The sequence below is a fragment of the Squalius cephalus genome (genome assembly GCF_949319135.1).
Source record: "Squalius cephalus genome assembly, chromosome: 5".
Classification (NCBI taxonomy): Eukaryota; Metazoa; Chordata; class Actinopteri; order Cypriniformes; family Leuciscidae; genus Squalius; species Squalius cephalus.
The window spans coordinates 43,518,864-43,542,725 of record NC_137126.1 but is presented as its reverse complement, the minus strand read 5'-3'; the positions used below and the strand labels follow the sequence as shown (position 1 = coordinate 43,542,725).

At 37.0% G+C, this 23,862-nt stretch overlaps 1 protein-coding gene across 7 annotated transcripts in view; it reads right to left on the bottom strand.

Moving 5' to 3' along the window:
* Positions 1–23,862, bottom strand: part of ksr2 (kinase suppressor of ras 2) — a 119,254-nt gene that overhangs the window by 754 nt on the left and 94,638 nt on the right. For 6 of the 7 annotated variants that reach the window (XM_079872425.1, XM_079872428.1, XM_079872429.1 and 3 more), the window contains 3 exons: positions 16,277–16,411; positions 9,106–9,235; positions 6,590–8,841 (listed from right to left, as the gene is read on the bottom strand). In XM_079872425.1, coding sequence (XP_079728551.1) covers positions 8,695–8,841; positions 9,106–9,235; positions 16,277–16,411 — 412 coding nt within the window. In that variant the 3' untranslated portion in view covers positions 6,590–8,694. Of the gene's footprint in view, positions 1–6,589; positions 8,842–9,105; positions 9,236–16,276; positions 16,412–23,862 lie in introns of those variants that run through there. The other variant, XM_079872426.1, reaches the window with a different exon arrangement.

The following is a 23,862-nucleotide window of genomic DNA, read 5'->3' as shown; positions in this document are numbered from 1 at the left end:
ATTTGTGTTCCCGAAGATGAACGAAAGTCTTACGGGTTTAGAATGACATGAGGGTGAGTAATTAATGACAGAATAAAAAAAAAAATGGTGAACTATCCCTTTAATGTTAGTCACATGAAAGGGCATTTAGTGTAAACCGCCTTCTTTTATCGACACTTTCATTGAACTTCTATGGGAAATCCTGCTGATTGAATTAGAAATGTATCAAACTGTCAAGGTATAGTTAGCTATCTAAATACTACCAATAATTAAAGCCATTTTCTGCCACAAAAATGCACACTTACAGAGACTGTGCACTTGCAATGCTTTGGCCACAGGATTTGCATCTGCATTTGAGCACTTGTGTTGAGTACGTTTTTGGCCTTGAACCCTAAAATTCGCACAATAAAACCCCGAGCACGATGAGAAGTCTGCGTCAGCATTCTCGCCGTCATTGCTAGTGGATCTCCAGCCTGCTGTGCGGTACAGCATTACCACTCTTTTATCACCCACCTTTAAATCTAACCTTTTCTCATTCTCTCACAGCTCTCTCCTTTTTTGTCCCAAGTTCGTGACTAATCAGCACAAGCTCAGTGAAGTGTGTGGGTGTCATCAGCGAGGTAAAGAAAAACCTCGACTCTCCTGCGCATATGACTTTTAAACTAGACATCTGAAGCATGAAATTGGTCAGATAGTCCTCCCACATAGACAAGACATGTATTGATACAGTACCTGTGACTGGACACCTTTTAGATTGGAGCGAATATGCTCATTTTCAGTGTAAACTCAGCTTGAGGCCATGAATACAGGTCAATTTTTTTATTTATTTTTTTAAATGTGAATGTAGCAGCAACAAGGTTTGGAAATTTCATTTACCTTCAGGCCTGGTTTGTGCATCCCAGTTCAAAACAACATACTTATTATGGGTGAGAGAAATTATACGTGGGGGTTGGTCAAATGAGAAAAGTCAAAAATGGAAGATTCAAAACGTTCAAAACACATCAGACGTTCGACAAAATTATATATTTTTTTAGTTTTGTTTTGTGCTTCTGAATACAAGCTCTGTTCCAAAACTTAGTGAGCCGCCTTGCTGTTTGCTGTCTACACAGGCAGCTACCTTTTAAGGCAGTACCATAAATGAAATGAAACCTCAAAAGTGACACTCTGTAGTGTTCCTCAAGCAATAATCCGGGCCTAAAACTAACTTTATGCCACACCTGCCAACTGGCAATTCCCTTTTCCAATTTTGATACCACAGCTAAAACTACTAGCCTGACTAATATGCTATGGGCCCTATTTTATCGATCTGAAACGCAAGTATCAAGCGCGAAACGCAAGTAACTTTGTGGGCGGGTCTTGGGCGCTGTTGCTATTATACCGGCGGGATAAATGACACTTGGGCCCGACGCAAATCTAAAATGGGTTGGTCTGAAGTAGCTTCATTATTCATAGGTGTGGTTTGGGCGTAACGTGAAATAAACCAATCAGAGCGACATCTCACATTCCTTTTAAGAGCAGGCGCGCTTGTTCCATGGCGGATTGCTATTATAACGGTGGATTTGCCAGGCGCGCACCAGGAGCGGTTCACAGCCGAGGAGAGCAACGTTCTCGTCAGGGCCGTAAAACACAGAGAAGTGACATTGTATGGGGATTGGAGAAACCCACCCAAATTAACTTCGGTTAAACAGGCATATGATAATTTGGGTAAATGTGTAAGCTAGATGCTTATGCTTTTATAATAAACTATCTATCTATCTATTGTAATAATGTATGATTTGCAAAAATGAAAACTGCTTCTGTGTAGATGAGAGAATCAAAGTGTATGCGCGTTGTGCACACGCTACATTGATTATGGCCAAGCATGCGTCCTTAAAATAGCATATGAATAACATGCGCAACGCGCCACTGACTTGGTCTAGGTTTTTCCTGGTCTGTAGCGGAATTGTTTTCTAAACCTGCAAAATAGCATCAGGGAACGTTTGCGCCGGAACACGCCTCCTCTTTTCTCTGAACCGCCCCCGGGAGCGCAAGTGTATTTCCTAGTTTACCGACGTGCGTCTGTGGAGGGAAAAGTCCGCTGTGCGCGGGTGCAAAATAGGAATGATACATGCGTCGGTGTACAAAGTCAATTGCGCTGGGTGCAAGATAGGGCCCTATAAATATAAATATAGTCTGCATAGTCTTCACTGTATAAAATAAAGATATATTAATCCATATTAAAGTTACAAAAGTTATTCAGTCAAGAGCAGTGAGTGATTTTTTACTGTGTTCTTTGCTGTTTGATGAGCATTAAAAACACAGACAGCAGAATGTTAGGCTGCTGTCACTTTAAGACCTAAAGCACGGATCCAATATACTGATACTGTTACACATGCGTTTTATTTCTCAACTGTTTACGTTAACTTAAAACATAACCTACTATGTTTACAAGGATACTCGTCGAGACATCTTTTTGTGTGAATTTGTCAAATCAAGTGCAAGAAGGTTTGAAATAGAGTTCAGTTTAGTGTTCACGCGCTAAGAGACGTGGATTTCTGGGTGCGCTCTACGGATGTTTATATTTCCCAAACAGTGTGTGAGTAACGAACTGAGTTCCCTTTCACGTCTTCTTGCGCTTGAATATTTAAATTGTCAAGGCTTACACTTTCGTGACGATGCAGCGCTGGCTGTTAACTGTCCTGAGCGTCGTTCAAGTTTGTTCTCATTCAGGTTTTCACAGTATTGCATTGTTAGAATTCATAATATTGTTTCCGGCCAACTGGATTGGAATGGCAAGGTTCTCTCAAAGTCATGAGCAAACATTCTTCCGGTAATATTAATAGAATGCTCATTCATTGTTATTATCTGGTCTTTAGTAACGTTCTCAAAACGTTAGCGCAAAAACATTATTAGTACATCGTTTATGAAACGTTTAGTTAGACATTCATCTAACGTTTTTCAAATGTTATTACATGTTCCAAAACATTCAATATTCAAAAAGCAATGTGTGTAAAACGATCAAATTGAATGTTCCCTTAATGTTTTTGCCAACCTTCGCATAAACAAGAAACTAGACATTTTGAACATTCGGAGAACATTCAGAAATAACATTTTGATAACTTAATGGGAACGTTATCTTAATGTTCTTAGAACATATTTTTGTTAGCTGGGATGGAACCATCGATGCCAGTAAAGAACCTTTATTTTTAATTAAAAAACAAACAATTCTGGATATGAACTTAAAGGCACACTATGCAAGATTTGTACCTTAATATAACAGCTTCGAAATCATTTTGATGGTAAACAAACTCGTAGTAGGGCGAATCATCCCGATAGCAAAGCAAGGGGGGGGACGCCGCTGGCAAAACCAGCAATGCAACTGGTGACGTCCTGACAAATCTCGCGAGAATCACGACTTGCTTTACGGCACAACGTCACATACATCAACAACATATGAAGCATTTCAGACGTGAATCATGGCAGAGTCGACGAAGAAAACGAGGTCGGAAGAGTGCAGAGACGGCTCTGCGTGAGTGGTATTTACGACAGTAACGTTAAATACAAGTACTCCACTTGAGAAAAACGGAAACTGCATAGTGTGCCTTTAATACATAAAACACCCATATATATTATGCAAAATAATCCATTTTTAATCACACTAGACTATTTTATATCATGTATATTTTTATTATAGACATTTTATATTTTTACTGAACTTTTCACAGTGCATTGTGGGATTGCATTCCCTAAAAAAGATACAAGGCAGCATAGTTAAGTAGCCTACCTTTCAAAACAGCGTTTGCACAGTAATGTGCTTATGACGCCTTAAAAGGCTCCTTCTGTAGTCAGCTCACTGGGTTTTGGAACAGATAACTCCAATAGGAAATATATACAGCGTGCATATCTACTGTAGTGTGTAGTCTACATTCAAAAGACAGATAATTTCACTTCCTTTACCATGCACTCTCTCACTCACTGCTCCTAATTCAATTAAGGATCCCCTGCTAATAATTTATCGTCTTTTATGGTAGTACTCCACAGGTCTTTCTTAAGCACTAATGCTCATCTGACTCTGATCCAGGGAATTAAATGAGTTTATCTGCTTGTAATTGGAGGATCTGAGAGGTGCTTCCTGATGAAGGTTTCAGGTCAGTTTGTTCTCTGCATAGTTCTATTATGTGTTGAGTGAAACCAAGGTTTTTTAAAGAAAACATTGATATTTTTGAATTGACATACCTATTAACTACTTGTCCTACTTGAAATTATAAGAGGCATTATACAATGTGTATAAAAATGTTTAATATATATTATATTGTAAAAAATAATTATTTAAACAATACTACTAAAATATTTGAGAATATAACTGTTAAGAAATATGTCATCAAAGCTCATTTTGAGCCATATGTCTGTAGTGAGTTTCAGACTCACCTCATTTAGTATTTTAAACAATGATTTGCCCTAATTAAACTCATCAGCTGAGGGAGAGATTGGGAGCAACAGGAGCAGATCATTCTCTCATTAGAAAGACTAGCCAATAGAGATGTGATGATTGACATTTGCAATCACATGTTGTCTGTTGCCCAAAACCTTAAAGGGATAGTTCACCCCAAAATATAAATGGTATCTCGTGTCATTTCAAACATGTATGAATTTCTTACTTCTGTGGAACACACAAGATGCACGAGGAAAACTGCACAAGAGTGAACAACCAGTACATTATTTAAAATGCGTTTTCTTCCACAGTACAAAGAAACGCATATGTGTTTGGAAGGACATGTCATGTGTGATCCTTTTAAATACACATTTTTAGCTCTGGATGTTGACCCTTTTTTACACTTTATTTTTATGGTCCTCTTTAGACATTCTGATGATTATAAGTAATGTTGCACCTACATGTCAACTAACTCACATTAGAGTATTAGTTGAGGACTGTTGGGGTTCAGGGTTAGTAGAATAAGTTGACGAACTTGCAAATAGTATATAATCAGTAGAATGTCTGTTGGGGAACCCTCAAAATACAGTGTTAGCAGATATTAAGCACATAATACTCTAATAAGAGTTAGTTAACATAGGTGCAACATTACTTACACTCTAAAAAAGAAAGGTTGAAGTTTGAACTCACCATTGAACCCTGGGGTTCTTGACTCAATTTTAAAGAATTCATTTTCACTCTTTTTCTAGTGATAAACTATGTTTACAATTTACAAAATTTAATTAAAATGAAAAATGAATTCAAATAAAATCCATAAAATGGTCCCATGATGGGAACCCCTGAAAGATTCTATATATGAAGCACCTCACAGAACCGTTTAAAGGGTTAGTTCACCCAAAAATGTAAATTCTGTCATTAATTACTCACCCTCATGTCGTTCCAAACTCGTAAGACTTTTTTTCATCTTCAGAACACAAATGAAGATCTTTTTAATGAAATCTGAGTGCTTTCTGTCCCTCCATTGACAGCTACACAACTATTACTTGACGCTTCAAAAAGTTCATAAAGAGATCGTAAAACTAATCCATATGAATTGAGCGGTTTAGTCCAAATTTTCTGAAGAGACTCGATTGCTTTAAATGTTGAACAGATTTAGTAGACTTTTGTTCACATTGTTCAAACATTGATCAACGAACATAAACAGCCGCTCAACCGAACCTGCTTGATGTGCGAGAACAAATGGTTCTTGCTGAAGCTCAAACGTGTTGCGTAACACGAGAATGAATCTCATTGGTTCTTGAGGAAACTCAAACGTGCTGCGTAACATGAGAATGAATCTCATTGGTTCTTGAGGAAACTCAAACGTGCTGCGTAACATGAGAATGAATCTCATTGGTTCTTGAGGAAACTCAAACGTGCTGCGTAACATGAGAATGAATCTCATTGGTTCTTGAGGAAACTCAAACGTGCTGCGTAACACGAGAATGAACCTCATTGGTTCTCGCAGGTCAAGCGAACATGCTTGAGCTTCTATTTACCACAACTGATGTGTGAGTTGATGAATGTTTATATGTGAATAAAAGCCTACATTTAATCTGTTAGACTAAACCGCTCAATTCATATGGATTCGTTTTACAATCTCTTACAAGTTTTTGAAGTGGTAGTTGCGTAGCTATCAGTGGAGGGACAGAAATCAATCAGATTTCATCAAAAAGTGATTCATTTTCAAGAGTATTTTTTAGATGAACTATCCTTTTAAGGTTCTATATAGAACATTTTCTTCTATAATCAACAGAATGTCTAAAGGTGACCATCAATATAGTGTTACCAAAAATTGATAGATCAGAGGTTTTAAGCCATATTTCTTTATCTCTAACCAACATTATGAAGTCTTAGGCTAAATCCGATATCAAGAATCAGTTTAATAAAGATATTTTATTAATTATGATATTTGTGAATATTTATAGTGTGATTTAGTACCTTTTTTTGGTATAGTTGCTCAAAATTAAGTTTAAGTGACAAAAGCTTTATTTTGTTCCCAACTCATTAAAATAATTACATTTACTTAACCACTTAAGACCTTATCATACAACGTTTCCTGTTTAAAGCTTTTTACATAATGTAATATAGATTTTCTGTGAACATAAAACATGAATCATGACAAGGAGCAAAAAGAAATGACGAACAAAAAACAAAAGTCCAAAATCAACACCTTTTTATTTATTTCATAAAGGATGAGTGCAAAGAAAGAGCTTGTGATGTGTACCAGTCGCTAAGCCATGGACCATAAGGCATCAGTAAATACAAGCTTTATATATACTTACAACAAATACATAATACAAAAAATCAATCATGGAGGCCATCAAAGAAATCTGCGAAGACACGCACACAATATCAGAAAAGAAACGTAAACCAGAGCGATGGTAAATAATCAACGACCACCAAGTAAATGCATGGATGGATAGAAAGACGAAAAAAAGAAAAGAAAACAACACCACGCACACATACACACAGAACAATTCATACATTCATAATGGGGCAGAAATATAAGAGATGACAATGAGGTCGGATTCAGTGACTGGAATATTAATTACAGCAACAGATTATTAAGCAAAATCTACAGCCTGTTAAATAGGCCTGATATGGAAGCTGCTAATGGTTGTTAACAAGATCCCATCTTCTCGTGATTTCCCATCATTCCCAGCGTGAAAACACTGTCCCAACACATCCTCATAGCCCCCGTTTCAAAAAATATATATAAACATTATAGCACAGTTATTTATTTATAGGTTTAAAATTGCGCCTTACAAGGCCTGATCATATCTGTATTACTTTCTCAGGTTATCACACAAGCTGTCATTTTTTATTTAGTCATAGTTTGTAAAACTACCATGTGTGTGGTACTGTATTCGGGGGGGTCCGTAACGTGAACAAATCCCCTAAAAATGTTCTCATGCATGTAAAAACGGTCGACCGTACAAATATAAACGCCCACTTAACAACATCTGTATTTTCGTGATCCTAAAATATACTTGAAAAATAACAGCAGCAACAAGTTTTGTGAGCACTGGCACTGTTCATGACCCAAAAAACCATGGCTTTACAAGTGAGCAGATTGTCTGTACCCAGAGTGCATGGTGTGGAGAAAGCGGGATAGCGGTTCTGTTTAAGCCATACCTAGCTAGCGACACCAACCTTCACACTCATTTTGACATGATCACCGTTCCGTGTTACAACATGGACACTCCAGAACTTGCAACATGCAACAGTCATATTAATGAGATGTGACTTTTAATAGTAATATACAAATGCCGTCGTGGTGAAAAGTGCACTATTACTCATGGTACTGTATATTCTCTACAATAGAACAATGTGTAGCCTAGTACAAACAACGCAAAGCTTTCAGTTACGCTAAAACATTCGTAAGTATGCACTGATAAGAAAAGGTTTGTAAGTGTGATAGATACAGTCCGTTATATCTATCCCTTTCTTTGTAGGCTCAGGAATAGCAGTTCTGTTTTTGTCACAGTCAGGCATGATACAATTCAAGTGTCGATAATATACATACGTACGTGCCTCGCGGCGGCACACTCCGTTACGGCGCCGTTGCACGAACGCGATGCTGACCGACCGCGCGAGTAAATGAGTGACGGCTGTGCAACGCGACGGGAAGGGAGAGAAATGATTCACATTCCCCGCGTTACGGTAAAGCTTTGTGATCGGAACGTCCGCACGTAATAAGCAAACGACGGGATGGAGTTCTGTGAAACATACACAGCATGGATGACAGAAAATAAACAAGCGTAAAACAACTCCGAAAGGTACATTTTTCAAAATCGAACAAAAATAAATAAATAAATAAATACATTCATCCAATGACTAAATTCAGAAAGGAAAGGAAAGAAAAAAACAATACAGACGAAATAACACTAGTTTCAGTTGTTTATAAAAATGCATTGCAGAGGTTCGACGAAAGAAAACAACATTCACTGAAAGTGGACTCATTCAAGATAATGAGAAATAATCACAAGCAGTTGATATATGCAAAACAGATCAAACATTTAGCTGAAAAAAAGAGAAAACATCTCTCTTTCACCAGAAAATACTGTGTGCTCTAAATATGCTAAATGATCACTGCTTTTAGGAAACGTTGCTAAATACAGCAGAATACATGCACCATCCAGAAGCGACTCTCGATCGATTCTCTCAGTCGCGTCGACTGACTCCATTTTAACGATTGTTTTGTTGGGGTTATTTGTTCATTCGGTTTTTTTGGGATATAAACTGGCATTTTTGAGTTTAGCTCATTTCACATACTCAGCTGATTTCCAGAAGTGTACTGGGTGAGACAGGCGACGGTTGCGTTTCGGAAGTTTCTCTAGTAGTTCCACGAGCTTGGAGAAGCTGGGCCGCTCTTCCTGTTCATACGCCCAACAAAACAGCAGGATGTCCTACACAGGAGAGAAGAATCTGTTTATATACTATCACTCACACGATCTAAAAGCCAGTCAAGCATGCCCGAGTCCGGTTTTTCCAATAAAAATAGATTGAATAGCCTCTTTTGGGACTTTCATGCTCCATAAAAGCACAATAAAAGTGGTTCATGTGACTCGTACAATATATTCTGACAGCTTTCTTTGTGTAAAGTTGGTAGTATTCAGACTTTCCCATACGTTTTGCTTATCTGCATTAGTGAGGTATGTGGAAATACTCACGGATATCTCCTTGCCCATGCCTATCTGAGTGAGGTTGGGCTTCATTCCACTTCCCACCTGCCAGATGATGACTTCAGCCGGCTGGTTCTTAAAGGGCCACTCACGCGCATGGAGCTCGAACCAGATAGTGCTGAAACATATGACACACACGAGTGTTAATGTGCATGTACTGGTTTGTCTATACTTGTGAGGGCCAAATGTATAAAAATGTTGTCACTGATATAATAAAACCTATCAAAAGCAAATAAAAAAGGGTTTGTAAATGGGCTTAAAGTGCCTCTATTTCAGAAATTACCTTTCATGTAGTGTGTTACATAATGTAGTGTGAATGTCTGCAAAGTTTCAAAGATCAAAGTGCACAATGGGGTTTATGTCTCCCAAATGGAAGAACCGATTCTGAACTGCCTGAAACGAGTCGTTAGTAATTCCAGTCTTACTTCCTGCATGAACCTACATAGGTTCGTAACAAATTTGCATTGGTCGCAAACAATGCCTACTTTGACCCGCCCTGAAGAAGCAGTGTTGAGAAGACATGCGCTGTAAGCAGTAGACCAATCACAACAGACTGAACCATCTGACCAATCAGAGCAGAGTAGGCTCTCGGAAAGGAGGAATCCCTTTATCGATCCGTTTCAGACACTGTGAGAAAAGAGGTGATGCTGCAATGTATGTTATGAGAAAATTAGAGTGTTTTTTGAACTTGGATGCATGTAAACCTATTGTAGGAGACCTTCAAAACAAAATTAGGAACATCTGAAATAGCATTACATAAATTATTTATACATCTATAAATCTTAATTCTAATATGACTTTTAAGAAAATTGCAAAATAAAAAAAAGTCCATTTAAATATACAGGAAAACTCTAAACTAAATAGGCCAAATAATGTCTTTATTAAAATATATTTTTTAAATTATATAAAATGAATAAATCTACAAATTCTTAATTTTAATTTAAGAATGCAATACCCTGACAAATTTAGTAAACCTCTGGTTCATAAATACATTATTTATATAAAATAAATTGAATAAAGCCATCATTCTAAATTATAATTATAATCTTAATTATAATTTAACTTAAGAAGAACAAAAAGTCAGATGGAACTCCTCACAAGTATATCACGTGTGCGTGTGTGTGTAAGGACGAGGACTCGCGCCTCCCTAAGAGACCGCAATACAGCAGTTCAAAAGCTTTATAGCACTACTGGTGCACTACATCACTTTGCATTCCCTGAAGCCGATACCGTCAAAGTCATCCGAGATAATTAATAAATGACTTTGAGGTGCTGTTGACTGCTGAAAAACACAGTATTCTGCTCTAAAGAGCATGCTCGTGTTAAAGTTTACTAAACCACACTTAAGAGCTAATTAACAATCATTGAACGAAGAGCCCTGCTGAAAAGGCCAATCATCCGAGCTCTGCAATTTAAAGCCAAACGTGAAACGTGCAGCTTGCTGAGACTTGTGAGAGAGAGAGAGAAAAAAAAAAATGTAATTGAGATGGCTTTTGCAATACTGAAGTGGGGGAATTCACTAAGAATGAATTGCATTTTCAACCAATGATAGTGTCATTTATTTGCATGCAAAAAAAGTGTGCTGAACGCAGTTTGCATGGCGCATTTCCAATCTTGCAGGTGATTTCTTAGTGCTTGGTTGCACCTGATCTGGTGTGTACTTTACTGAGACTGTATGACTTCACCACTGTGATCCAGACCCCTAAATCATCTCTCAAAAATGCTGAAAGTGCAATATGCCCGGTGATAGCGTCTTCTACATCATTTGATCGTCATTTGATGAATTACTACTGCCATGATCGCTAGAAACCGTATATAAACATCTCTTTTTGTTTTTTATAACAATTAATTTACCGCCCACAGAAAGCAAAGTTGATTGTGCCAGGCAAACAGTCCTGAATAATGCGCATACTATAATTAGCCTAATTTACTAAGAAAGAATGACAATGGATTGCAGGTGGTTGGTAAATAAGGCCATTTAGTGAATTTGCCCCTGAGTTACAGCATAACATACACTACATCCAAAAGTTTGGAATAATTAGGCTTTTTTAATGTTTTTGAAAGATGTCTCTTATGCTCACCTAGGCTGCATTTATTCATTTTATCATATCATCTGTGAAGTATCATAAGAATTTAAAATAACTGTTTTCTATTTTAATATATTTTTATGAAAAGTAATTTAGTCCTGTGATCAAAGCATCATTACTCCAGTCTTTAGTGTCACATGATCCTTCAGAAATCATTCTAATGTGCTGATTTGCTGCTTAAGAAACATTTCTTATTATTACCAATGTTGAAAACAATTTTTATATTTTTGTGGAAACAATGGTACACTAGCATTCAAAAGTTTAGGGTAAGTGAGTTTAAAAAAATAATAATAATACTTTTATTTAGCAAGGATCCATTAAATTGATCCAAAGTGACAGTAAAGACATTATAATGAAACGCTGTCAAATTAAATTTATGTCAAACAAATGCTGTTCTATTGAACTTTCTATTCATCAAAGAATTCTGAAAAAAAAAAAGGATCAGAGTTTCTAAAATTGATGATAATAATAAGAACCGGTATTAATAATTAAGCACCAATAATAACTGATAATAATTGAGCATATTATAATGATTTCTGAAGGATCATGTGACACTGAAGACAGGAGAAATGATGCTGAAAATTTATTTTAGATTGTAATAATATTTTACAATATTATTCTTTTTACTGTATTTTTGATCAAATAATGCAGCCTTGGTGAGCCTTTCAAAAAATATTGAAAACTTTTTACCGGAAGTGTATTGTACAGTACATACAGAAAAAGTCCATAAAACAGAACACGAGAGCATTACAGGCATAAAATATCCCACAGCTGCTGTTAAAAGCCAATGCGAACTCTCTGCCGCATTAAAACACAACGGAAGTGAAAAGAGGAGGCAGAAGGGACAATAGGGAGCATTGCTTTGGGGTCACCTCTAGGTAATGTCCCTTTAGTGGGACCAGCTGGACGGCTTGCGTGGGTGCTGTATTTGGCTCCCATAGAATGACAGTGTGACAGAGCCTCCATATGGAGAGAACAGCTGAGGACGCAATTGTGTTAGGACCCAACAGAGCAGCATTCCTTCATTTCGTCAACCATCCATCCATCCATTCTTTTATTCATTTGGCCCACACACTCGCTGCCTCTGGAAAGGCCCGGGTCAGGTCGAAATGAGTACAGATGGAGGTTCAGTTCCGCATGCCGTCTCATGTGAATGCATTCTGATTAGTGAAAGCTGAGCACTGAGTGAATCAATTCTTTGATAATCCTCATCCTAAACGAGCCTCTTGATGTGTATTATTGTGATTTCATGATCATGTGTGGTCATTCACAATGTCATTTTCATAACATTTGATACTATAGCTGAGCTGTACTGTAGCAATTAAAGGGACAGATTTAAACGGAAAAAAGATTTCGGTTTATCTGGTTGGATATCCAAAATGTATTTGGATGCTTATAAATCGATGAATGGAACTGCATTAGATAATATATCAAACGAAGTGGCATCTGCATGCAAATAATGCTGGAGATTTTCTCAAAACTGAAGTCACTTTTCTGAGACATTTTGCTTTTGTCTTTTATTCAACTGGTGGTTACATAGTGGATACATAAATTCAGTTCAAGTTCATTTTGAAAAGTACGTTTTTTATTGCAATTTAATGTTTTTGAAAGAAGTCTCTTATGCCCACCAAAGCTGCATTTATTTGTTTATACATTTTGATGTAAATAATTGTCTTCTATTTTTATATATTTTAAGCGTAATTCCTGTGATGCAAATCTGATTTTTTTTAGCAACAATACTCCAGTCTTCAGTGTCACATGATCCTTCAGAAATAATTCTAATATGCTGATTTGCTGCTCAAGAAACATTTCATATTATTATCAATGTTGAAAGTTAATATTTTTGTAGAAACTGTGATAGTTTTTTTTTTCAGGATTCTTTGATGAACAGCATTTATTTGAATTAGAAATATTTTATATTATTATAAACATCTTTACTGTCACTTTTGTAGGATTGAGTGCGAAACAAACACAAATGAATCTTCCAGGTGAATTGTTCAAACATAATTTCTCACAGAACTGAACATTCCAGACACCAAATCACCAACCCCAGAGCCATAAAAGAAGGCTCCAGCCAGCCAGTCTCCGCTGACCAACGAAAACCCCCAGCTAAGAACTTTATGGCCATGCAAGCTTCAAAGAAGATGAGCCCAACTAAAGGAAGAACTGGTCAATGTGAGATAGCTTGGAAAAGAATGATTGGCTCAGAGATAGCACAATTCAGCCCGATCAAGATAACAGCAGGAGCTGCTCGAGCCCACAACATTCCAGACCCCTCCTTCGTAAGGACCTCTGATAGACCTCAGGGTGTAAAATCGTTTCAAACCACAGAACTGAGATTTTACCTATAACATAAATAAAATCATTCAAGAACAATTTTCAATGGACTTATAGATCAAGCATCATGCAACGACATGATTCTATATTGTTCCTACAATAGATGGGTGTATCTGATATGCTTAGATGCCATACAATTCATGTAATTGTTATTATTGTTAGATGTTTGAATGAAAATGTGTTGTGTTTCATATCAATATTATCGTATGTTCTTAATTCAAAGGATGGCTTGATTGAAATCTGTGGAAAATGTTTCGGATTCTTATAATAGTAATAATGTCTTAGCTGTGGCCTCTGTACTCTTTGCTAGAGCTTAGAGAGTAAGGAGAGCACAGATAAGCTTGATTTATGATAAGAAGTGAAGAGAACGCCACCTCCTAAACAAAGACAGTGTCTAATTGGTTAGAACTGATCCAGGAGGCTGGGCGGACATTTGAGTTTAAAATCTTAACACCAGAACAAAGTTGAGAGTTTTAGTGCAGAACCAAAAATGCAGCGGGAGATGAGGATCTAAGACAGACCAGTAACCATGTAAAACGCGCAGACGAAATAACCCAAATCAAGATCTGAAGAACATGGGTTAAACAGCTTCATTCAAGCCATCATCTACTCCTCTCAATTTCCTTTCTTTTCTTAGTTTCCTTTCTTTTCCGTTGTGAGTCTCGGTTCTAAGTTAAGTTTTGCGACAAGATTTCGAGCCACGTTTCTTCTGCAAAGCCAGCTTCAAACAAAGACTTTCATTCCGCCAGCACGCCACGTGACTGACCACGTGACCCAGACATCAGGCACTCGGAGACCAGCCAACGAACGGACCGGGAAAACCCCTTTCACGCAACAAAAAGGGAATCCCCAAAAGCAAAGACAAGCAAGTACTGCCTCCAGACTCTTAAACTGAACTGGTGTATTTGATACAGATTTAATAACCTAGGAAACGATAAAAGGGTTAAACTAATGATTGATGGTTCATTCAGGTTGTGTTTTATAAGTGCATAGAAACTTGGGATTACATCATCTCACTCTTAAACTCACTCTTAAAACTTAATCTTTCCTTACTCTCTTTCTTTCTGCAACGCGTATGAATGTGTGTGTGTGTCTGTGTTAGATATTAGTTATGTGTTAGAATAATCAATAAAGTCTTGTTTGTATTTTAAAGAGAAATATTACTTGTGTTATTGTGCTTACAAAATTTAATGTCTTAAACTTCTGATCTAAGTTACCTTGCTAACTATATAGTGTTTCACTATAGTTCGGATATTTATATCCGTTGCAGAGTTGATAGTTACAGCCAGTTCAAATGAACCGCGAACGAGTCATTTGCTCGGTTGTAATAAGTGACTCTTTTGAATTCCCTATAAATTAATTAATAAATCCTTTGAGCTAAATTGTAATCACTACAAATTACAAATATCCTACACTTTTGATTAATTTTATGAATCCTTGCTTAATTAAATACATTTTTTATAAAATATTAATATTAATTAAAGATATATTAATTTCTTTTTTTTTTTTATCTTACTGTCCCCAAACTTTTGAACGGTAGTGTAAATCTACAGTATTATTTTATCATTAAAAAATAAACCCAAACAAACTTATTTTTGATGAATGTTTTGCTTAAAAAATTTGATACTTTCAAATAAATGCCGCTCAGTTTGAAATTGTCCTAATGCAACGCAATTCATATGTTTTAAACACTTTTCTTAAAGGGGGGGTGAAATGCTATTTCATGCATACTGAGTTTTTTACACTGGTAAAGAGTTGGATTCCCATGCTAAACATGGACAAAGTTTCAAAAACTAAGTTGTACGTTTGAAGGAGTATTTTTGTTCCAAAAATACTCCTTCCGGTTTGTCACAAGTTTCGGAAAGTTTTTTTCGAGTATGGCTCTGTCTTACGTAAGATAGGGCGGAATTTCCTTATATGGGTCCTAAGGGCACTTCTCCGGTAAGATCGCGGCCGCGCGCGCACTCGTAGACCAGAGCAAGAGAGTGAAAGCAGTTCGCCATCAAAGCGCCCTGCCCGGCTTTTGGGAAGTCAATGTCACCAAAGAAGTGTGTTTTTGGTTGCCAGGGCAAGACAACCCTGCACAGATTCCCAAAGAACCCAGCGTTAAGGAACCCGTGGATGGAGTTTGTTTTCCTGAGCATAAACGGAGTTGTGTAAGACTGTTGTTCCCTGCATTTCGACGATGATTGTTTTATAAACAAAGCCCAGATCTACGGATTTGCAGATCGTCTAATGCTTAAGGATCGAGCAGTCACAATGATAAAAATTCGCGGTCGTGCGTTGGAACCGGACGGTGAGTAAAACTGTTGAACTGAACAAATGTCTCTGTGTGTTGTCACTAGCTTGGCGCGTTAGCACAGCTAAGCTTCGCCCACACGGCCCGCCCCCAGCCTCTCGTTTTTTTCCGGAAAGACTCGGTACAGCCTATCTTTATGTTAAAAATTTAATAAAACAAAAGACTTTTTGGAGATATGAAGGATGCAATATTACTCTATAGGTACTCAAGATTAACAGGAGATTGAGTGAAAATGAGCATTTCACCCCCCCTTTAATGAAATGTGATTACATTCTAGATTTAGAATCCAAAAATGGTTATGCTGACACTATAAGAGCACATTACATGTGGAGAGAAACGGTCATAAGCTTATTTCTGTAAATAAAAATGGATTCTGTTGGTTTCCTGAGTGACAAAAATCAGAGAAGCAAGTGATTGGCGACAGAGAGAGACCCACCCAAAGGCAAAGACGTCAGACTGTTTGGAGAAGGGAAGCTGGTTTTCTGCGGTCTCGGGGGAGAGCTGACGGATGAGCTCAGGAGCCAGATGACACAGCCAGCCGCTTGGGATCCGCAGCTTATCCTTTCTCCGGCTGGAGAGAGAGAGAGAGAGAGAGAGAGAGAGAGAGAGAGAGGGAAAAACCTGAAGTTTAATACGTAATCAGTCACAACACACCAATGCTTTGAGTTCGATTTATTTGTACTACGCAAAAGGTCACAAAACAAACCAAAAGACCATTATAGGGACAATATACTATCAAAGAAATACAATAGAGGGCAAGTGACTATTAGTCTTGCATAGTCTGATTATCGACATGAAGTCTAGTCTACAAATGAGATCTCTTTTTGAACTCCGTTTCCCCTAGACAGATCAAATGGCTTTTGCATTAATCTCCTGTTTCCAAAACATTTTCTAAGACAGATACTCAAGAAATCTCAGATGTATCTTCTGTAGTTTCAGATCTCAACAAAGATATTTCTCATTAAATTGTCATCATCTGAGCTACACAATTCACAATCAGTTTTTAGCTCTATACTTTATTTCTAAATCTATTTCAAATTTTAAAACAAAGTTGATAGTTGCTACTAAACAGAAACTCTTCGATACGTTTCAAAGATTGAATGGCAAGAAACCTTTTCTTTACACAGTGCTGCAGTCTGGAAACTTGTAAACTCAACTTTGTTTCCCACTGGACCGATTAAAAACCTGTGAACCCTGTACAATGATAAAGTAGTTGCCTCGTTCTCAAGTGTAGGATGTGGATTTGGAAGTGGTCTATCACTGAGACAGAGCTGTTTCAGCTTGACTGAATGTCTGATCCAAGTGAAAACAAACTCAATCACCCATGATATATAATATACCTCCAAACCAGGGGCAGAAATTAATGGGGCTTGGGGAAAAATGCCTTCGAAATTGACAAAAAATACCCCCTACAATTCTTTTTTTTCTTATTTTATTTACATATTTGACAATATTTTCTTATTATTATCAATGTTGAAAACAGGTGTGCTGCATAATCTTTCTGTGGAAACCGTGATACACTACCGTTCAAAATTATGTGTTACACTACCCTCTTTATGTAAAAAATAAAGAAATTCAGCAAAAAAAATAAAATATTTTTTAAAGTTACATCTAAAGGAAATCTTTAAATAATTTATCAAACATCTATATCAAGCAATACAAAAAGTAATTCTTGAATTATATTTTCCATTAAAAAAAAAAAGCCTATCAAAATTGTGTCCTCGCTTTGCGTCAACTCCAAGTGGTTTTTTACTCCAATAAATCAGGCAATGTCATGGTTATCTTTTAACTCTGAGGACCCCTTTCCCTATTTCCTGCTCATTGTGGATCTCACAGAAGGACACATGTTTTATCTTTTTTTATTTTATATTTTATACAAACAATGTTGAAGTCTCAGTCGCAGTCACATCTTTAACATGTCAACTCCGTCATCCCGGTGTAATAGTTTCTGTAAATAGTTGTGGGATAAATCTTGCCATTTTTGATATGTTTATTAAGGCAGCTACAACTGAGGGGGAAAAAACTAAATTGCTCCACTGTACAACATGTGGTTAAGTTGGAAATATATTCAGTTTTGTCAACTCCATCAGGTTTTATGTCTGACAGAGTTGACTTGTAAGCTAATGGAGTAGACAATTGCCCACAAAACTTTCTCTATACAGTATATAAAATACTATATTTATAAATATGTCTAACGAATACTTATATATGCAACATCTTATATAATATGCAGAGTAAGACTTCATTTTAATAAATTAATGCAATATATCTATCATAAAATATGACATAATGGCTTGGTCTCACAAACAGTGCTTAGATTAAGTCAGGATTAAGCCTTAGTTCAATTAGGGCATTTAAGTAGCTTTTATAAACATGCCTTAAAAACACATTACTGGTGTGCTTACTTACACATGCACATAATGTGCTTCCACATTACTTACATATCTGGTGTGAAACAATGGCACTGACATATTTTATGATATGTCATTGCAAGTTGCTTTCAGCTAAAACAGCTCAAACATGCATTTTAGTCTGGGACTAGGTTTAAGCCCTGTCTGTGAAACCAGGGGACGGTGTTTTTATACCTACATAAAAGTAGAAAAAAGCCCTCATTTAAGACAAGAATCAAGACAAAAGCATGACCTCTTGGGTCTTCCGGAACATTAAAACTGCTATTGTCTCAAATCTGGGCAGTCTGTCAGACTGTCCAGAGTAAAATTCCAATGACTTCATCTCTCAAAAAGACTCAAACCCTCACAAAGAAACCTTGACATGATGCTTCAGTACGAGTTTGTCCACAGCCTCACTAGCCTGATAAATGTTGCCTTGCATGGATGTGGAATTTCAAACAGAACCAAATCCCAGAATAATCAGATCTTATTACAATACCCAGTCAGGTCCTGAGTCATCATAATACATAACTAATGTAAAATCATGTTATTAAGAGCCAGACTTATGCCTTTCAGATAAACAATTCATAATTATGCTAGAGCCTGCACGTCCCTGATGGCCGCTCTCAAATACTATCCCTTCCACCTAATAACTCCTGATAATAATTCACATGGCTGCGGAGGAGTAGAAGTGGGCTGATCAGAACGCAACCGTGAGCCGATCCAAGAGACTCGATCAACAATGGCTGCAATGTAAACCTGTCGCTGTGGAGACGTCAGCTTTTTCCCGGTGATTACTGCCAACATACGTAAACACACTTGTGCGAAATCAGCCTCATAATCAGATGAACCGATGGGCGCGAGTGTTTGTAATATCGCTCCATCGGGGATGCTGATTTACTGCTTTCAATGCCAATGAAAACATTTTCAAAGAGGCGAGACGCGCAAACACAAACGGGACGAGTGCCAAATCAACATCAACACGGCCATCAGTGGTGGCAAACGCTTCATGTTGCCCCAGATAATTTACTCTCATTTTCAGCACTTTCAAAGCCAAAGACTTTATTAAACGTCTTAATGCACTAATAAACATATAAAATCAAAACAAAGAAGTAGATTTAAATAGTGTCTCAGGACTGTTGATTGGTGACTGCAAGAACCGAACACTGTTCAGATGTTGCTGAATCTCATTAAACCGGTCAAGAACATGTTTAGGACAGATTTCATCACAAAAGAAAGAAACTCTTTTTCCTGCTTAACGTCTTATTAAGATGTTTTGCACTGTGGCATTATTATTACACGACATCTTTATTGCATTCATATTTTCCTTATTATCATTACTGGAAAAAAGTTATAGTAATACATGTAAAAATATACAATTATTTAAATGATTAAGTGTGTATATATCATGGCAGTATTAAATTATATTAGCATGACACCAAATTTATCACATTAATCATATTTCCCTCATTCTCATTACTGTAATGCTGGGGGGGGGGGGGGTATTATAAATGTACAAAATATAAAATTATATAAGTATTTAAATGGTAAAGTGAGTATTAAATTACATTAACATGACATCATATTTAATAAGAAGAAGAAGAATACATTTTATTTATTAGGCGCCTTCCATGACACTCGAGGTCAACTATTTATCACATTTATCATATTTCCCTCACTCTCATCACTGTAATAAGCTATTATTATAAATGTAAAAAGTATATAATTATGTAAATGCAAGTGTGTGTATAAATTACGCCAGTATTGAATGTGCTTAATTGTCTTAAACATAATATCAAATTGCAAGTACATTTTAATACTCCTAAAAATAGATATATCTGACTTAAGTAAGGGTTAATGCCCGACGAGGTGTCCATTATCAGGTTTTAATGGACAACGGCGAGGCGTGAACCGTCCGACGCGCAGCGGAAGTCCATTAAAACCTGATAATGGACACCTCGAAGGGCATTAACCCGCTTATACCATGGTCACTTGCCAAATAACACATTTTTAAAACATTAGTTTATATTTTAATTAGTTTTACAATCGAAATCTAAAGTTACAAGTTACAAACAATAACTTGGTTTCCTTGGTTACGCCTGACGGTTTATTTAGGTGTACATTATCACTTTTTAACGGACACCCTGCAGCCAATCAGAATCGAGTATTCACCCAGACCATGGTATAATGCAAAATAAAATTATAAAACTACATAGTTAGTACATGGTAAAGTGTAAATCATGGCAGTATTAATTTAAATTACATTAAATGAAATTAGCATGACATCACATTTATCATATTTCCCTCATTCTCATTGTTGTAATGCTGGAATAAATGTTATTATTATAAAACAATAAATAATAATATTAGGTTACACTTTATTTCAAGGTGTCATTTTTACAGTGTAGTTATATATTTAAGCACTGAGTAATATTAATTAACTACATGTACTTACTATAGGGGGTTAGGGTAGGATTAGTGTTTGGTCGAGGGTTAGTTGCATGTAATTATGCATAATTTATTGTAATTACTATGGCAAGTACATGTTACATATGTAACAAGGACACTGTAAAATAAAGTGTTACCTAATATAATAATAATAAATAAACAATTATATAGTTATTATATGGAAAAGTTATGATTTTGCAGTGTAGCCGGTTAAATTCAATGCACTGTACAAGAGGACATGTCCTCTTATGACCCTTCTGTTTGCCCATTCAAAACTGGTGAATAATCAAGATATATGGAGTATGGCACAAATTTACAAAACAAATCAAACGTATGCCACTGTTCACAGTGATTCAATGGCCTTGCCTGGAGGAAGGAATATCTTCCAGTTCATTCAGCCATAAAGACGAGGATCTTTCCTTTTAATACATTGCAAGAGAGCAACAAAACGCATACATCAGACACCCTTTTTCATGGATTTTCCTGTTCAAAGGACTGTGGCGGAGAAAGGCTTCTTTTAAGTCTTTGTCTCTTGAAGGAGAGACAGCGGTCCTATTTGTAAGGACTGTGTGGTACTCAATTAAGAAGGTGGTGGAGGTGATTAGTAGTACGAAGCCAAAAAGCATGTCAAGGTAGCTGTTATTCAGTACTGATCTGAGAAAAATGTTGTGCTTTTTCCTTGTGTTCTGCATTATGACTCTCAATCATAAATTAATGAATGCCAAAATCCTCACCCGCATCACATACTCAGGGGGAATTGATTCAATTACTTGGCGAAAATTGGCATTAAAACATAATTAACAGAATATCTGTAACATTGAATATTGATTTTAAATTTGAACTGAAATGAAGTGACCTAAGGGAAACGCTTGCTCAGTTGATAGACTCAAAAATATTGCTCATATATCTCGTGCTCATCGTCACGAGAATGGAAATGCTTCTAGCAATGAAAGCTCGATTTCACGCATTGTTGCGTTCTGAAATGTGTAAGATTGAAGGGATGGTTCACACAAAAATGAAAATTCTCATGTTGTTCCAAACCTGTATGATTTTCTTTCTTTAGTGAAACATAAAAGAAGACATTTTGAATAGTCTTTTTTTTTTTGTCCATACAATGAAAGCCATTGGGGTCCAATGCTGTTTTTGACCCCAACGTCCTTCAAAATTCCTCTTGTGTTCAGCAGATAAAAGTTGTACAGGTTTGGAACAATAAGAGGGTGAGTAAAAAAAAACAAAAAAGGTCATATTATGCCCTTTTACAAAATCTTGATTTTGTTTTTAGAGCACATTACGCTTTTCAGAAGGAGGGGCTTCATAGAGACAGGAGCTAAACAGAGCGTTACTGACAGACAGGGAAGAGAGGTGCTGCCACAATGTAAAATATATGAAAAATAAGTTGTTTTTGAACATTCAAGCATGAAAATATATTCTAGTTGACTCCAATTGGATGGCTGGACTGTGTGTTGATTGGTCACTGCTTTGAGTGTGTTTTGGAAATGTCACGCCCCTTACCTTAACTGCGAGATTAAACACACTACTTACACAACTCAATCAGGCCCCGCCCCTTTATTTTGCACATGCCTTGGGTGAGAATTATTTAAATGAGGAACATTGTGACGTGTACATTCCCTGAAGAAAGCTCAAGACTATAATCGAGGCGTTCCAGGAAGTTCAGAAACAGTGCTTACTGATATCGAGAATAACTCCCTTTGGAGTGACTTTAGCTTTTTCATGCTCAAACAGCAACATTACACACTAAAGAAGGTTGAAAATGAAAAAAAAAAAGCATAAAAGGTCCTCTTAGTATGTACAACGGGAATTTGCATGTGTTGCATGTTACATGTGTTGGCCAGGCTTTCATGTTTTTCATGTAATTTTGTAAAGTATGTTTCTGGCTTTATACTGTCAAGTTTTAAGAAGCATAAAAATAGTCCATATGACATGTGTACTATATGAGAACTTCATTTTATTTAGACAGTGCAGTGCACTGACATTGCTAGAGGGAGTTTCCCTGATAAAAGTTATTGAAGTTCTGTCAAACGCTTGTGTGTCGATAACATCTGCTGCTACTTCAACTCATTGAAGCATACATTTATGAAGAAGCATGAGAACACTGAAGGTCAAATTGGATTTAGCTCTGTGGCCCACACTTTAATAATTACAGGCTATGGTTTTTAATAAGCAGTTCTGAAAGTCATTACGTCATTTAAGGACGTTATTAATGGCCTGCCACATGTAGAGTGTGATGGGTTGTACATTTGTCACTCTTTTACAGACGAAACCTAGCTTATAATCAGAGCTCTGATGACTACTCTCGATTTCAGTGAACAACCTATCTAGACAGCATTTTACAGCATCACAGGCACACTCGCGTTAAAGGTACAGTAGCCAGAAACATCATGTTGCCTTCTTAGGCCCTGTTTACACCTGTATCTAAAAGGTTTAGAGCTTGTCCACTTTCGACCCCTTCTAGAGGTAGCCGAAAACGCATTCAACTGGATTGCTTTCGTAGTGCAGACGCGAATGTGTTCGAACAGCCGCAAAAGACCGTCTACTCTCCGCCTACTGAACTAATGAGTAGACATTATGGGAAGCGCGCTAGCCAGACGGGATTTAAACTTTGTCGGCTGGAGACCCAAATTTAGTTTGAAGACAAAAAAAATGTACCAAGCACAATGTTCTCTCACCGTTCCTGATTTCTAACACACACTCACAGCGTTCGGTGTGGTTTTGCGGCTGTCAGAGCAGAAACGAAAGTTGATGCTCTCCGTATATTTTTCCACCGTCTCCGGTCGCGTTCATATGTAAATTGCGTGAGCTTATTTAGTCCATTAGATCAAAAGATCTGAAAAAGACCATACATTTACGCACCCATAGACCCTCCCCTTGAAGAAATCAGGACAGAAGTGGTTGAAAGTGGACAAAAGAGACGGATTAAAACAATAGGTGTAAACGGGTAGGCCTATGTGTCTGTCTCCCTCTTCTACTTGTGATCGGAACGACCAAAACGCACCTTAATACCAGGTGTAAACAGGGCCTTAGATACCTAATGTTGGCCAATGTTTAAGGCAATATCACATGTATCCTATGCGAACGAGGCAATTCCAGAATGCACAAGAATAAGCTCAGTGAACAAATTAATACAAGATGAAAAGTACTGATAACAAATTCACTGGAGGTAAAA